Source organism: Aptenodytes forsteri, unplaced genomic scaffold (genome assembly GCF_000699145.1).
Source record: "Aptenodytes forsteri isolate BGI_AS27 unplaced genomic scaffold, ASM69914v1 Scaffold217, whole genome shotgun sequence".
In the NCBI taxonomy this organism is placed as follows: Eukaryota; Metazoa; Chordata; class Aves; order Sphenisciformes; family Spheniscidae; genus Aptenodytes; species Aptenodytes forsteri.
In genome coordinates this window covers 8,067,850-8,081,248 of record NW_008796222.1, presented here as the reverse complement: position 1 = coordinate 8,081,248, position 13,399 = coordinate 8,067,850, and the positions used below count along the sequence as shown (strand labels likewise).

General features: G+C 38.7%; 1 protein-coding gene across 1 annotated transcript in view; it reads left to right on the top strand.

Moving 5' to 3' along the window:
• The first annotated feature begins 5,765 nt into the window (after nucleotides 1-5,765).
• The window catches only part of CDC40 (cell division cycle 40), a 34,336-nt gene continuing 26,702 nt past the window's right edge, over nucleotides 5,766-13,399 (top strand). The window contains exons 1-3 of the mRNA XM_009289201.2: nucleotides 5,766-5,771; nucleotides 8,920-9,006; nucleotides 10,570-10,699. Coding sequence (XP_009287476.1) covers nucleotides 5,766-5,771; nucleotides 8,920-9,006; nucleotides 10,570-10,699 — 223 coding nt within the window. The remainder of the gene's footprint in view (nucleotides 5,772-8,919; nucleotides 9,007-10,569; nucleotides 10,700-13,399) is intronic.

Sequence of the window (13,399 nt, the reverse complement as noted above, 5' to 3'; positions counted from 1 at the left end):
TCACTACCCTGGCCTTCAGGAGAGCAGACTTTGGCCTCTTCCGGGATCTGCTTGGTAGAGTGCCATGGGACAAAGCCCTGGAGGGAAGAGGGGCCCAAGAAAGCTGGTTAATATTCAAGGATCACCTCCTCCAAGCTCCGGAGCGATGCATCCCAGCAAAGAGGAAGTCAGGTAAAAACACCAGGAGGCCTGCATGGATGAACAAGGAGCTCCTGGACAAACTCAAACACAAAGAGGAAGCCTACAGAGGGTGGAAGCAAGGACAGGTAGCCTGGGAGGAACACAGAGAAATTGTCCAAGCAGCCAGGGATCAGGTTAGGAAAGCGAAAGCCCTGATAGAATTAAATCTGGCCAGGGACATCAAGGGCAACAAGAAAACTTTCTATAGGTACGTCAGGGATAAAAGGAAGACTAGGGAAAATGTGGGCCCTCTCCAGAACGAAACGGGAGACGTGGTTACCTGGGACACGGAGAAGGCGGAGGTACTCAGTGACTTTTTTGCCTCGGTCCAAGATAGTTCCCTGGGTCTTCCTTTTTTCCTTTTTTAAAAATGGGGGTTATATTACAAGCAGAGTCTGGACAAGTACTTGGAAGAGATCCATTGAAGGAAGAGGTGTCAGTAAATACACAGATTTTTTCAAGCTCACAAAGTCTTCTGACCTGAAAATATTTGGCTGTTGGGAGAGTGCAGAAGTAGTGTCATGTACACTTGCCCTGTTCTTACTCTCCCTTAGGCGTCAAGTTATTGTAAGGCTGATGTTTTCTTTTGTGGGTAGAGTGGATAGGTTAATCAAGATATTTTCTTACTCCAAATACATCATCAGGTAGCAGGTAACCATTACAGTGTTGTTGATAGAGGCTGTTCCACAAAGGGAAGGGAGCCCACTTGCCAACAGCCAGGGGTAGGATATGTCTTCCCTCCAGCAGTGGTCGTTGCGAGGGGCAGGACATGGAATAGTTTTATGGTGGTCTCAGCACTTGCACCATGAGAGTGGATGTTCAGTACTTCTACTTGTCCATTCCATCATGAGTGGACTTCTTCAGAGAAAAATCAGGTCCTGTGACTTCTGCAAGGATTTGTATGGATTCATTGACTTGTTGACATAGATGCAGCTCTTCTCGGCTTCCTGCTGGTAGTTGTGTTTTCTGTATGGAAAAAACTAAAGTCCTGTTCTCCTTTTTGTCTCTAAGATACAGTAGGTTCCTCCACTCATGGCAGAAGCAGATCTTCGCAAAGCATAGCTCGTCCATCCCATCTGACTCTGTAGTAACTGTACTGGCTAAGCACACACCATCCTGGTGTTTTGGTACTGGTTTCCTATGGATGTTTTTTGCCTTAATCAGCTTCGTGGTGAGATTTAAGGCAGTTAAAATCAACAAAAAGGTACAACCTTTTTGCCTCTCTGTCTCCTATGAGCCACACGTGGCTTCCAGAGGAAGGGAGGCTTATCTCCTTCCCTCCCTCCCATACAGGAACACCAGCCCTTTCTGCTAGTAGTCAAGCCTCACGCAGGCAGACGTCCTTCATGTCTGTTGCTCCAGCCTACTTTACAGAGAAATAGAGCCCACCTGAAGTGAGGCCTTAGGCCTTTCTGCTCTGTAAGAGCATCTTGCTGCAGGATGGGTAGCTCCAGGACAGTTGTGTTGACTCTGGTTATTGTGGAGTATGAACCTATTGAGAACTTGAGGCACTAGGTATGAATTGGCCATAGAGATCTCCTCCCCAGCATGGCAGTGCCCATGATACTGGGCTAGGCAGGCTCTTCGTCTCTTATGCTCTTAAAACAGTAAGTTTTGTGAACTGATTAACTACGGTTAACGCAGTGAGAAGAAACCCAGAATATGTTTAAGTAATGGAAGTCTGATGATCTAGAGCTCCTTTGCTGTTAGGTACCCAGAAACTGGCTGAGTAAGGTGTGTTTGTTAGTGGTGGCTTTTATATGTGGAGTGAATTAGGCTAATTAAGAACATAAACTGAAAAAGTCAAATACAGACGCTCATTTACTTGGTCCTTAACACCAGTGCATTATGAATGTTTGTTCAGTGTTTTAATAATGCTGGCTTTGATTTGAAAGTAGAGGCCAGCATGTGTTTCAAGTCCTATAACATAGCGGTTTCCTTTTTTCACTCTAAACCTCTTATTTTAGGATTCTTTCTAAGTTATATTTTGCTAGACATTGCCAAAACCAATTATAATTATTTTCCTACAGCTTCTACTGATACGAAAAAATCACCCTAAGATTGCTCACAAAGCAACTCAACTGTTGCTGTTGAAGCAATTGAAGCAATACTCAACTGGGTTGAAATCAACTAGGCTGGCCTGGCCCATTACAGGAGCTGGAGGGTTTGTGTTGTCTTTAATGTGGGAAGGGGTTGGAAGTCTCAGGTCTATTTCTCTGTTGAATCTGGTTTACCTTTGGCACTATGCAGGTGTCCAGAAAAATACTACTTCAGGGGAAGAAATAGACTTCAGTCATAGAATCATAGAATCATAGAATCATTGAGGTTGGAAAAGACCTCTTAAGATCATTGAGTCCAACCGTCAACCCAACACCATCACGCCCACTAAACCATGTCCCTAAGTGCCTCATCTACTCATCTTTTAAATACTTCCAGGGATGGGGACTCAACCACTTCCCTGGGCAGCCTGTTCCAATGTTTCACCACTCTTTCAGTAAAGACATTTTTCCTTACATCCAATCTAAACCTCCCCTGGTGCAACTTGAGGCCATTTCCTCTTGTCCTATCGCTTGTTACTTGGGAGAAGAGACCGACACCCACCTCGCTACAACCTCCTTGCAGGTGGTTGTAGAGAGCGATGAGGTCTCCCCTCAGCCTCCTTTTCTCCAGGCTAAACAACCCCAGTTCCCTCAGCCGCTCCTCATCAGACTTGTTCTCCAGACCCCTCACCAGCCTCGTTGCCCTTCTCTGGACACGCTCCAGCACCTCAACGTCCTTCTTGTAGTGAGGGGCCCAAAACTGAACACAGTATTCGAGGTGCGGCCTCACCAGTGCCGAGTACAGGGGCACGATCACTTCCCTACTCCTGCTGGCCACGCTATTTCTGATACAGTCATGTTTCTTAATGTTCTTTAAAACCTAATCCCTGCCCAGCTACGGAGAGAGGAAAGACACAAAGTGTGTGACCATTCTGTAGCAGTGAACGTTAGTGCCTTGGGAGGTGTTATTTGTTAGGAATGTTTTGGCTTCTTTTAATATGGTGGGGTTTCCTGCTTTCTTTGACACAAAATACCTTGTAGAGAATAGATGTTTAGAACTTGTCATCCTGCAAGATGCTGAGAATATAGCCTATTCAACAAAACCATTTAACATATGCTTTTCTTGCTGGTTTATTTTTATTCTATTGAAGTTAGCGGGATGGACGTTTACTGTTAAGAGTATATGAATGGGTAGAATGACTAAAAGCTGATAACAACTGAATCTTAATGTTGGGACTTCACTGTAAATGCCATTCATCTCTTGGTAATAAATCTGAAAATCTTTAGAACGAGATAATACTATGTATTTGACAGCCCAAGTGGTTTATGCAAGAATTGGTAAGTGACAAATTGCTTAAGTCCCTGTGGCTCATGGGATGGGGTCTTAATTTACCACATTTTAATTTAATGGATAATTAAAACTAATGAAATCTTATGCAAAGCAGCCTGCCCTCTTTAGCTATTTGGCTAATTAGTAACGAATTTAGCTGGAGAGAAGGGAACATTGTAGGTTTATTATCTAAAATGTCCAGAAAAAAAAACCATATAGACATCACAACTCTTTGCTTGCATGATATGAAACTGGAAAACTCTGACCTTTGCTTTGTTCTAACAAACTTCGTGTTTAGACAAAACACTTGAGATTTAAGTGTCAAATTCTGCTTCTAAATGCATAAATGGCTCTCATTAAACTTACAGGTAGCCACATATTAGCACAGTGAGGATTACAGAATTTGGCTGAAATTTAAAAATATCGTGGGTTAAAAGGACTGTGAGTTGCCTTAACATAAACAACATTGTATTCTTTCTAAGGAACAGAATTAGCATCCAGTGTTGCAGTCCATGCTGTAGCTTGTTTCTTTTATTTAAGGTTTTGCTTTGATGCCTATTACAGGGATTTGGCCTGTTTAATTAAAAAATGTTTTTGTCTTGCATACATATAAAAGCAAACTTCTAGCAAGCTTTTTTCACTTTTTTTTTTTTAATTATTGAACTATTTTGCATTTTATAAATCAAGTACTTTTCACAGATGGTAATGGTTTTCTCTTATAGCATTCAGGTAGGGTTTTTCCGAAGAAAAACAAGACTGTGGCGTGTTTAAGGAATCCATAAGAAGGAAAGCTAATCTGATTTACTTTATTTATAGTCTAAAATCCCTTCTATTTCCTGTGCTCTTTCCTATGCTGACTTTTAACTGGCCAAAGGGCCTTCATGGTAGGACTAAAGGAGCACACCTTGGTAGGAGCTAGACATTCTGCCATCTCTAGGGAGTTATAATGAAGCACCTGCTTGTCTACACTTAGCGTCGAAAGCTTCTTTCTGTCTCAAGGTAGATTCCTTAGGAAATGCTAATACTCCAGAGTACAGCCCTGAGTGCCATTCCTCTATGATAGTGTGATGCTGTGTTGTAGGATGAAAGAGACAAAAGAGCAGCGTTTAAGTATCAAAGAATTTTTTTACCTAATCAAATCATATCTGAACTGTAAATCAACCTGATACTGCAAGTAAGTAGACATTGCATCTATTTAAAAAAACAAACAAAAAAACCCAACCAACACACCAAGTAGTTCAGTGATAAGACATCATCTGCTTCTTTTTTGCCTTGCAGCAAGAGTGGTACCTGTGTCTGTCTGGACAGACGCTCATTTAACCTGTTTACCAAACTTCAGTGGATCTATAGACTGAGCAATTTCAGTGTTTGGCTGTCCTTATTTATGCTAAGTTGCATAATCTGAATCTTTTTTAGGCTGAATTAGGTTGTTCAGTTTTTCTATACAGGTCATATTTTCTTAGACCTCTCATCATTCTTGATTTTCTCTTTTGGACCCTTTTCAGTAGCATGTGTCTTACCTGATATGTGGTGCCCAATGCGGCCACTGTATTTCAGTTGGGCGCTTGTTACCAATGCTGAGAAAAGCAGAGAGGTGACACGTAGAGCTGAAGTTTGCAGCTCCATTGTATTATGTCTTCCAAGAAAGCCATATTCAGTAAAACATAACTTCCTAAAACCTTAATTCTTCTTTTCCAGGTTATATGGGGTGTGCCACCTTTAATGATATTACGGTGTGCCATAAAGCCCATATTTATATAATTTCTGAGTTGCAGCAAACACAAGCTGCTTCTCTGCCAGTCCTACAGCTGAACTTTTCGATTTCTCTGGACAAACACTGTATCTGTTTAAATTGACAGCTTCTTGACCCCTCTTTTCATGATTCCTGTGCGTTTGTGAGTGGGAACTGACCTAGGGTAATACTTAGCCCATCACTGAACTCACAGACGCCCTCCCCTTTCAGCCTAGCTACTGATAAGTCTTCCATCCCGCAGAGCCACTTGTGTCATACTTGGGACTTAAGCTACATGATGAATTGCTCACCTTAGGCTTTTAGATAAATCAAGACATGTTGTGTGTGACCAAAGGAAAAACTATAGCACAGCAGAGGAACATGATCCCTTAGATTACCTTATCTCAGTCACAGCTCTGCCAGACTGCTGCTCCTGTGATCCCTTCCCTGTTCGCTGTAGCTATGGCAAGTGCATCTAGAATGCATGCAGGTAAGTTCTGTTGGCTGTTGCCAGCATAAAGGGACAGACTCGTAAGACCTGTATGTTTACTTTTTTCACTTTCTGGGTATTCGAAAGGTGAGTTCTGCTGAAATGGTCTTACGGCGACACATGCGGTTGTACCCAGTGATCTTCGCCATGGGCAGAGGTTGCTGATGAGTTCTTTCCTCTCGTTCTGCTGAAATGGTCTTACGGCACCACATGCGGTTGTACCCAGTGATCTTCGCCGGCAGAGGTTGCTGATGAGTTCTTTCCTCTCATTAAAAAAAAAAAACCAACAAAAAAACAAACCAAAAACAAAAAATGAGTTCTTTCCTCTCATTAAAAAAAAAAAACCAACAAAAAAACAAACCACCAAAACAAAAACACACCCCAATGCAGATAGCTTGCCAATTTGTGAAATGATTGATGGACTAGGTTAATATTTTTAATGTTTCTGCTACCTACCAGAGTCTCGTAATGCTGTACAAAATGGCATTTACCGAATGTTGACCAAAGGATAATTTGTCTGCTGCATTTCAAACTCTTGCCGTAGACTAACATTTCAGAATATGTTGTGTCAATACTTTATTTTCCTATCGAGATTTCGATTCTTTAAAATACTGAGAAGGTAAAGTGGGGAGTTGGGACACATTCAAATTATTATATAGTTTAAAGCGAAATGGCATAGTGAAAACATAACCATTATGCACTTCAGCAGCATATTAACAGATCATCATTTGATGCCCAAATATATGAAAGCATGAATAAGGCTGGAGGTCTTGGGGAGTGTAGCTCTGATAATATAACATGTGCTTCAATTTCAAGGCTTGGTGGTTTTCACACAGAAAGACTATGCCTGTGGTGGTCTAGGAGTGAACATATTGTGTGGCTTCCAAGTGACTTAGCACTGTTCCACCAGCAGCGAAGTAGAACCAGAATTGCTATAATCGTCCAGCAGAGGATCAGCTTTCATGGCACAATCTGTTTCTTTTCTCAATTACTGAGCGGCATATAATAGGACTTAACAGGGAGAAAAGAGGAGGAAAAATAGCGGAACTGAAAAATTCTTGGCATTTTTGCAAAACTGCATTTTTCTCACTTTTTCAGTTTAAAAAGCAGGAAAAAACCTGTGTCTTAATTTCAAGTAAACTGATAACTGTTTAAATGTCACTGACAGTTGATCAGACAAATTTTGCCATATTATCAATGATATTAATTTTTATTTTCTCAAATTATAAGGTTGGTGGATAAGGTGCGAAGTCTAGCTGGCAGAGCAAGCTGTATGATGTGACTTGAAAAAGTTGTCTATGGAAAATGTCCTCAGGTCATGGAGCTGTGAAAGGAAATATAAGTGTGTAGGTAATACAGGTTAGGAAACAGTTTTAATATGCTCCTATTCTAGCTGGGGATGGGGGGGGGATCTGTTTTTGCTGCTGAATGACTGGGTTAGGCCTGCTGTGCTGTTCCCAGGCAAGTTCATAGTGTATGAAAGTCAGGGCTGTGAATGTACTGGTAGCCGTTGTCATCCAAGCCCAGTGAATTGGAAAGGTCGTGTGATGAGAGAAATGAGGTCAAGCCGAGAATTGGCAGTGCTAAGGGCTCAAGCAAGAGCAGTGCAATGGCTGGACCTGCCTGTTAAAGTAATTGATATACAGTGAGAGTAAAGCTTTCTAGTTGGACTTAACAATTCTAAGACAGTGGTCTTAGTAGAAAAACAATTGATGGGATTGCTGATGTCATTCTCTTTCTTTAAAAAAAAAAAAAAACACCAAACCCCACACTTTTTTTTTGAGCGGTTTTAACCAAATATAATCAGGTAACACACCGAAGATCTCTAGGTACTGTTTTTCTTTTCTGTGTTCTAGAAAACCAGGTTTTAAAACCTTTTAAGTCTTGCATGCCTAAGCAAATTTGTTTGTAATTGACCTGATGTTGAATTGGGGAGAAGAAACGCTTCTGGGCACGGCGTGTCAGAGAATAGCTAACAATATTAAATAACTAAAGAACATGCCATTTTGCTCTTTCAAGATACTATAATACAAAGCAAGATTGAATTTGTTCGAGGTAATTTTCTATTAATGAAGTGACTGCTAAAATTCGATTCTCTGTTGTGCCACTTCTGAGAGTTGCAAATGCTTTTGGATCCTGTTGTAGGTGAGCACTGATTAAACACTGATGCTAAGATAGCTTTTTCAGTATAATTACTAGGGATATTATCAATATACTAGCACATTGTAAATCCCTTTCAAATGCAATTATTCTAGAATAAAGATGCAGGAAGCAATACCAGTAATAATACCACAAAATAACATTCTCTTTCATTAACTGAGCCCTTAATGGCGGGGGGGGAGGTAGTGTCAATTTAGGATCAATGTAAATGAGCCTTTGTAGAGCTCTGTGAAACCTGGTCTTTTTGAGCACTGCCACCTAATCAGCTTTTTTCTTTCCCATCTTCTGTTTTCTACTTCAGCTGCATGTGCCCTTCTGAGTTTCTCCCTTTGAGTTGCTTGAGAAGTTATTCTTTTGGTTAGCCCCTCTTTCTTGTCCCTTCATCTATCGAGTTAAATTTTTGTCACAACGGGCTTGGAAGTGTGTTTAAATACTGAAGCTGAATTACGTTTATACCTTTTGGTAAAAACTTGGAGTTAAGGGATCATTGGATTCTCTGAAACTCATTGTTATATGTATGTTTGTGCTGATGTCTAATTTTTTTTCGCAACTATCTTTCAAAACAGTTACTTGTGACTTCTGCCTTTTGTAGAACTCTAGTTTTCACACTTTTATATTAAATTGGTGACTGTTTCAATTGGATCTTCTTTACAAGGTCTGGTTTTCAAACATCCTCAAAAAAACAAACTTGCCTCCCATCTTGCTACTGTTTTTAAAATGCATGCATGAAGTCTTTAAAAAAAAGTAATAATACGCATGCAAAATTCCACATGTATCTTAGACGAATTTCTCAGTGAGGGCCTGACATTGGTTTTGCAATCAATGTTTTTTAAAAATAGAAACTTTGGCCAAGCTACTCTTTTCCTTTCATAGTGCTGAAAGTGTCAACTTGAACTACAGCCCTAATTTGGTCTGAAATGGGGTAATGTCATATATTTAAAAGTCTGTATGTGAAAAATGGTTTATTAATATGTCTGTTTTATTTCAGGAAGATGTGGAAACAGGAGTCCACCTTGATCCTGCTATCAAGGAAGTTCAATACAATCCCACTTACGATACCATGTTTGCACCTGAGGTAAGAAACAATATTGATCTTTAGAGCGAAATGCCTTTGGGTTAAAGGGCAGAGGTTCTATAAATCTCATGTGAAATTCATGTAAGACGTATCTTCTTTGGATGCTTGCTGTATTTTGGAATTAGCTTGAGTAAATTGAAAAAAGATTCTACACATAAGTGTGTTGGTATTTTTAATGCTTGAATTTTAATATTCTGCATAAAGCTGTTCTAAGAAGAATCTTAAAGTGTTTATTAGAATTGTAGCTATGGAAATTAAAAATCAAGCTAGGAAAATAGCATTATAAAGATGTTGAGTAAAACATGAACTGCATTAAAGTAGTCTCTTACTATTTTCACATTTTTGCTATTTACTCATCATGCTACTTAGAGCAAAATGAATGGTTGTAAATCTTGTAGATATATGGCTTCTAAGAGGAGGATTTAAAATTAAAATCCAAGTACTTTCAGTATAACTATTCACATCACTGTTAAGTATTTTAGTAACTTAAGCTATGCTAAATGTGTAGAGTGAAAAGCCATTTTAGGCTGAATTTGGACTGCCTGGTGCCATGTGAACCGCTTTCTATTTTATTATAACTGACAGGCTATCTGAAAGATAAAAATAACTGTTCAAGCATTTAACTTTTTTCAGTATTTAACTACTTTGTACAGTTTGTCTTCTGTTAGGGCAGGGGTTAGCATTCTAGGTAGACAAAGGCTGCTTCAATTTGAAATTTCTATATTAGTTATGCTTTATATTTAGAAAACCTTTTGTGGAACCACATAAATTGGCCTTTTCATAGCAAGCTTGCATTTTGCAACATACCAAAGCCATGAAGTGTGTGAGCAAAAATACTGATTTAAACTTACTACAGTGTTACCTTGTGTGAGCGTTTTAGTTAGGGAAGCCTAATATGGGGCAGTCTCAGGTATCTGCAAATACGGCTGACAAGCATAGGGGTTACAATTAAATTTAGTTTGATATTAGTCTTAGTGTATTGCATTTGTTTGTATTCACTGTTCTTTTCCCTAACCGTGGTATGGTCAGGAAGACTGGCATTTGTCATCTCGCAAGAAGAAAAGCACGGCAGGGTTTCATAAGTGTATTTCCTGGAATAATACAGCAAGTCCCCAATTGCTTTTTAAATGCACGAAAGTATTGTTGGCAGTGTAATTTCCATATTAAGTACACAAGTTTAGTAGGACCTGATATCTCTTTCTTGGTATCTCCCCCTTACAAGGCACAGTACGCTGTGGTTTTGTCTTCTGAATGCTTGTACTGATCACATACTGAATGGCAGTGTTTTGTGTCAAGTCCTCTGTACCAGTAATACAGGCTAGAAAGTTCAATCATGAAACGAGCTGTTCAAAGCAACTGTGTAAGCGATTACCATGTAAAATAACAGACTAAGAAGTTTATTCAGTAGTCATAAAGAAATACAAAGTTGAAGTGATTTTGCGTTACAGTTTTTGAAAGACAGGTCTTTTTTTTTTTTTCTTGTGTTTTTTCCTGAAAAAGTACACACACATAAATAAGAAATTAGTAATTCTGATATACTTTCTTTTAACATTGTTGATGTAGTTTGGACCAGAAAACCCATTTAGGACTCAACAAATGGCTGCACCTAGAAATATGCTTTCTGGATATGCAGAACCAGCTCACATCAATGATTTCATGTTTGAACAACAAAGAAGAACATTTGCAACCTATGGTAAGTCCTTAACAGTGGAATTCACCTCCACCTTTATTATGCCCAGGTTAGACAAAGTAAGTTGTTCTCTATAGAACAGCTAATAGGACTGCAAGTTATGTAAATTGCTTTTTAACAGACTTACTAAAATGGGGAAAGGTCTTTGAATGAGAACCCATACGGCTGGAGATCATAGTATTTATTTGGGAAATCTCATTTTGTAATTCCCTTTGAAACTGTAATCAAGTATATGACCTCCTACCAAACCCCTCTTAATTAATCCTTCCATTAGTTGCATCAGTGTAGAAAACACAAATCAAAATTTCACACTTTTAATATGACAAATAACTGTAGATCTGTTATGCAAATAGATTCTTTCATGTGATTCTAACTAAAGGTAGCTCTTTCAAAACCGGAAGGAAGCCTTACTGAGTTGTCAGGTTCTTCACAGTGGTTGCCTCTAGATACAAGCTGAATGAACAGGAATCGAAGAAAGTGGGTATACGTTACTAAAATATTCTTAGCAAAGACAGACCCAAAGAACTCTATACTGGTGGTCATTATAGTTGCTGCTTTCTTATCTTTAAGAACACTTTCACTTGTAAATAGTTGCATTTGAAAAATGAAACGTTAGAGTTTTGGAGAGGCTCAAGTTTCAAATAGACTTTTTATGGATTGTAAGAAAAATGGATTTTTTTAATAGGGAAAACATGGAAAGACTATGGATTCTAAGCATTCTTTTGGACAAGTTTGAAAGAACAAAACTGCTGTATATTTACATATAACAATAGTTAATTTTTCTTCTGTGTTTCATTGTAAGCTTTCATTTGTGTTTTAAACTTGACTGCAAATGCTTGTCTTGCAAATATGAATCTTTGTTTTCAGAGGAAGTATTACTTTATATTCTTCAAATTCAGTCTATTAGGCAAGTTCTGATACTTCCCATGTAAACTTAGTGTCACAGCACTCAACTTCTTGCACAACAGACTTGTGTCTTTCTTACTTGTATTTACATTCAAAATACTACTCCCTGCAAACTGTCATGCCTCAAAAACACCTCCATACTGTCTTGGTTTCGAGTCCCCTTAAACTCATTAGGGCTTTATGCATGCATGAATTCACTTACTACATTCTGTGATGGACGAGATTGGGACTTTATTGCTAACATCTATGGGAGCCGTGTATTACAGTGAAACCTGCAAGAAAAAATTACCTAAAATCAGAGACTATCACATCCTCAGTTTCTCTTCATATGTGGGTTTTATTAGAGGTTTTCTTGTAAATATTAAACAATGAAATATATTTAAGGCAGTGTTTTTTCTTTTACACAGTTTTAGCTACTAGGTACTTTTCACTGAGATTTTAGGATGTGGAATATAAGCAAAATGCCAATATTAAGAAATGCATGTCTAGTTCCATAGCACAACTTTAACTTACTTGACTGCAGTTTTCATGTTAGAACTTGACAGACAATGCACGTAGGAGCCTATTCAGGATCTGAATAGATTAGATTTTGTTCTGTGAAATTAAATGTTGCATTGTGTGGGTTGTGCATTTGTGTGTGTGTGTAAAATAGATATAAAAAAAAAGGGTCTGTAGGCATATAGTGTTTGGTTTTGGGGTTTTTTTGTTTGTGAGGTTTAGTTTGGGGGAAGATAGAACTAGTAAGTCTACTCAAAGCTCCTGCTATTGGTTTATATCATCAGTGTTCAGCAACTGCCTTGAAAGCTGTATTACAAGAGAGTATAAAAATATATTATTAAGACTGATAACATTGGCAACTGTGCAATTATTGTATTCAGCTTTCTATAAATGTTCAATAGATAATGATCTGGGTATGGTGAAAATGGAGCTATGAAAAGGCTGAGATAAGCAATTTAAACTGCAAGAACGAGCACTGAGAAGCTGAAGTTCAAGCTAGAAGATGCAGTAAATGAGCACGATATCCTGGCTCACTAGAAGGTCTGTTAAAAACAGCACTCCTTTAAGTTGTCAAAAAGTTGTCTATTAAAAAAATTCAATATTCTCTTTTCCATTTGGAAGGAGGTAATAAATATCTTCTCGGAAAAGACCAAGTATAAAAACGCAAGTATAATTGCTAGGCATAAGTCGTACATGTTTTTAATGACTAAGTCATAACATATGGGAAGAACAGAGAGTAAACCTCTTAATTAAAAGCTGCAGATCTTGAGACCTCTGGCCTCTGTTAGGCTGTTTAGCACCGTTGTGCTAAGGCAGGAGGTCTCAAACAAATCTGCAGTGGCTAGCATGTATATAAGCAGTGACTATAAATGAAGGACGAGTGTGGTACAAGACAGTGAGGGTGGTAAATGAGATTGTGTATCCAAAACAGCTCAACTGCTGCAGAGTCTTTTAAAAAAAAAAAAAAAAAAGAAAAGCGCTTTCTATATCATCTTGAAAGTTAATACATACTCAGTAACAAACCTACATATTAATCACACAAAACCCAAAAAAAAGCTTTCTATATCATCTTGAAAGTTAATACATACTCAGTAACAAACCTACATATTAATCACAAACAAAACCCAAGTATTTTTTGGCAAACAGTCTTTCTCATCTACTTCTCTTGCAGTAAATATTTACTGTTGAAAGTACTTTTTCCTTGGGATGCTTGGATAGCTCAGAACATCCATGCCGTCATTGACTGAGGGTCCTCCCAGCCCTTTATCCTATTAGACAGGTGGGCAGCAATGGGTACCT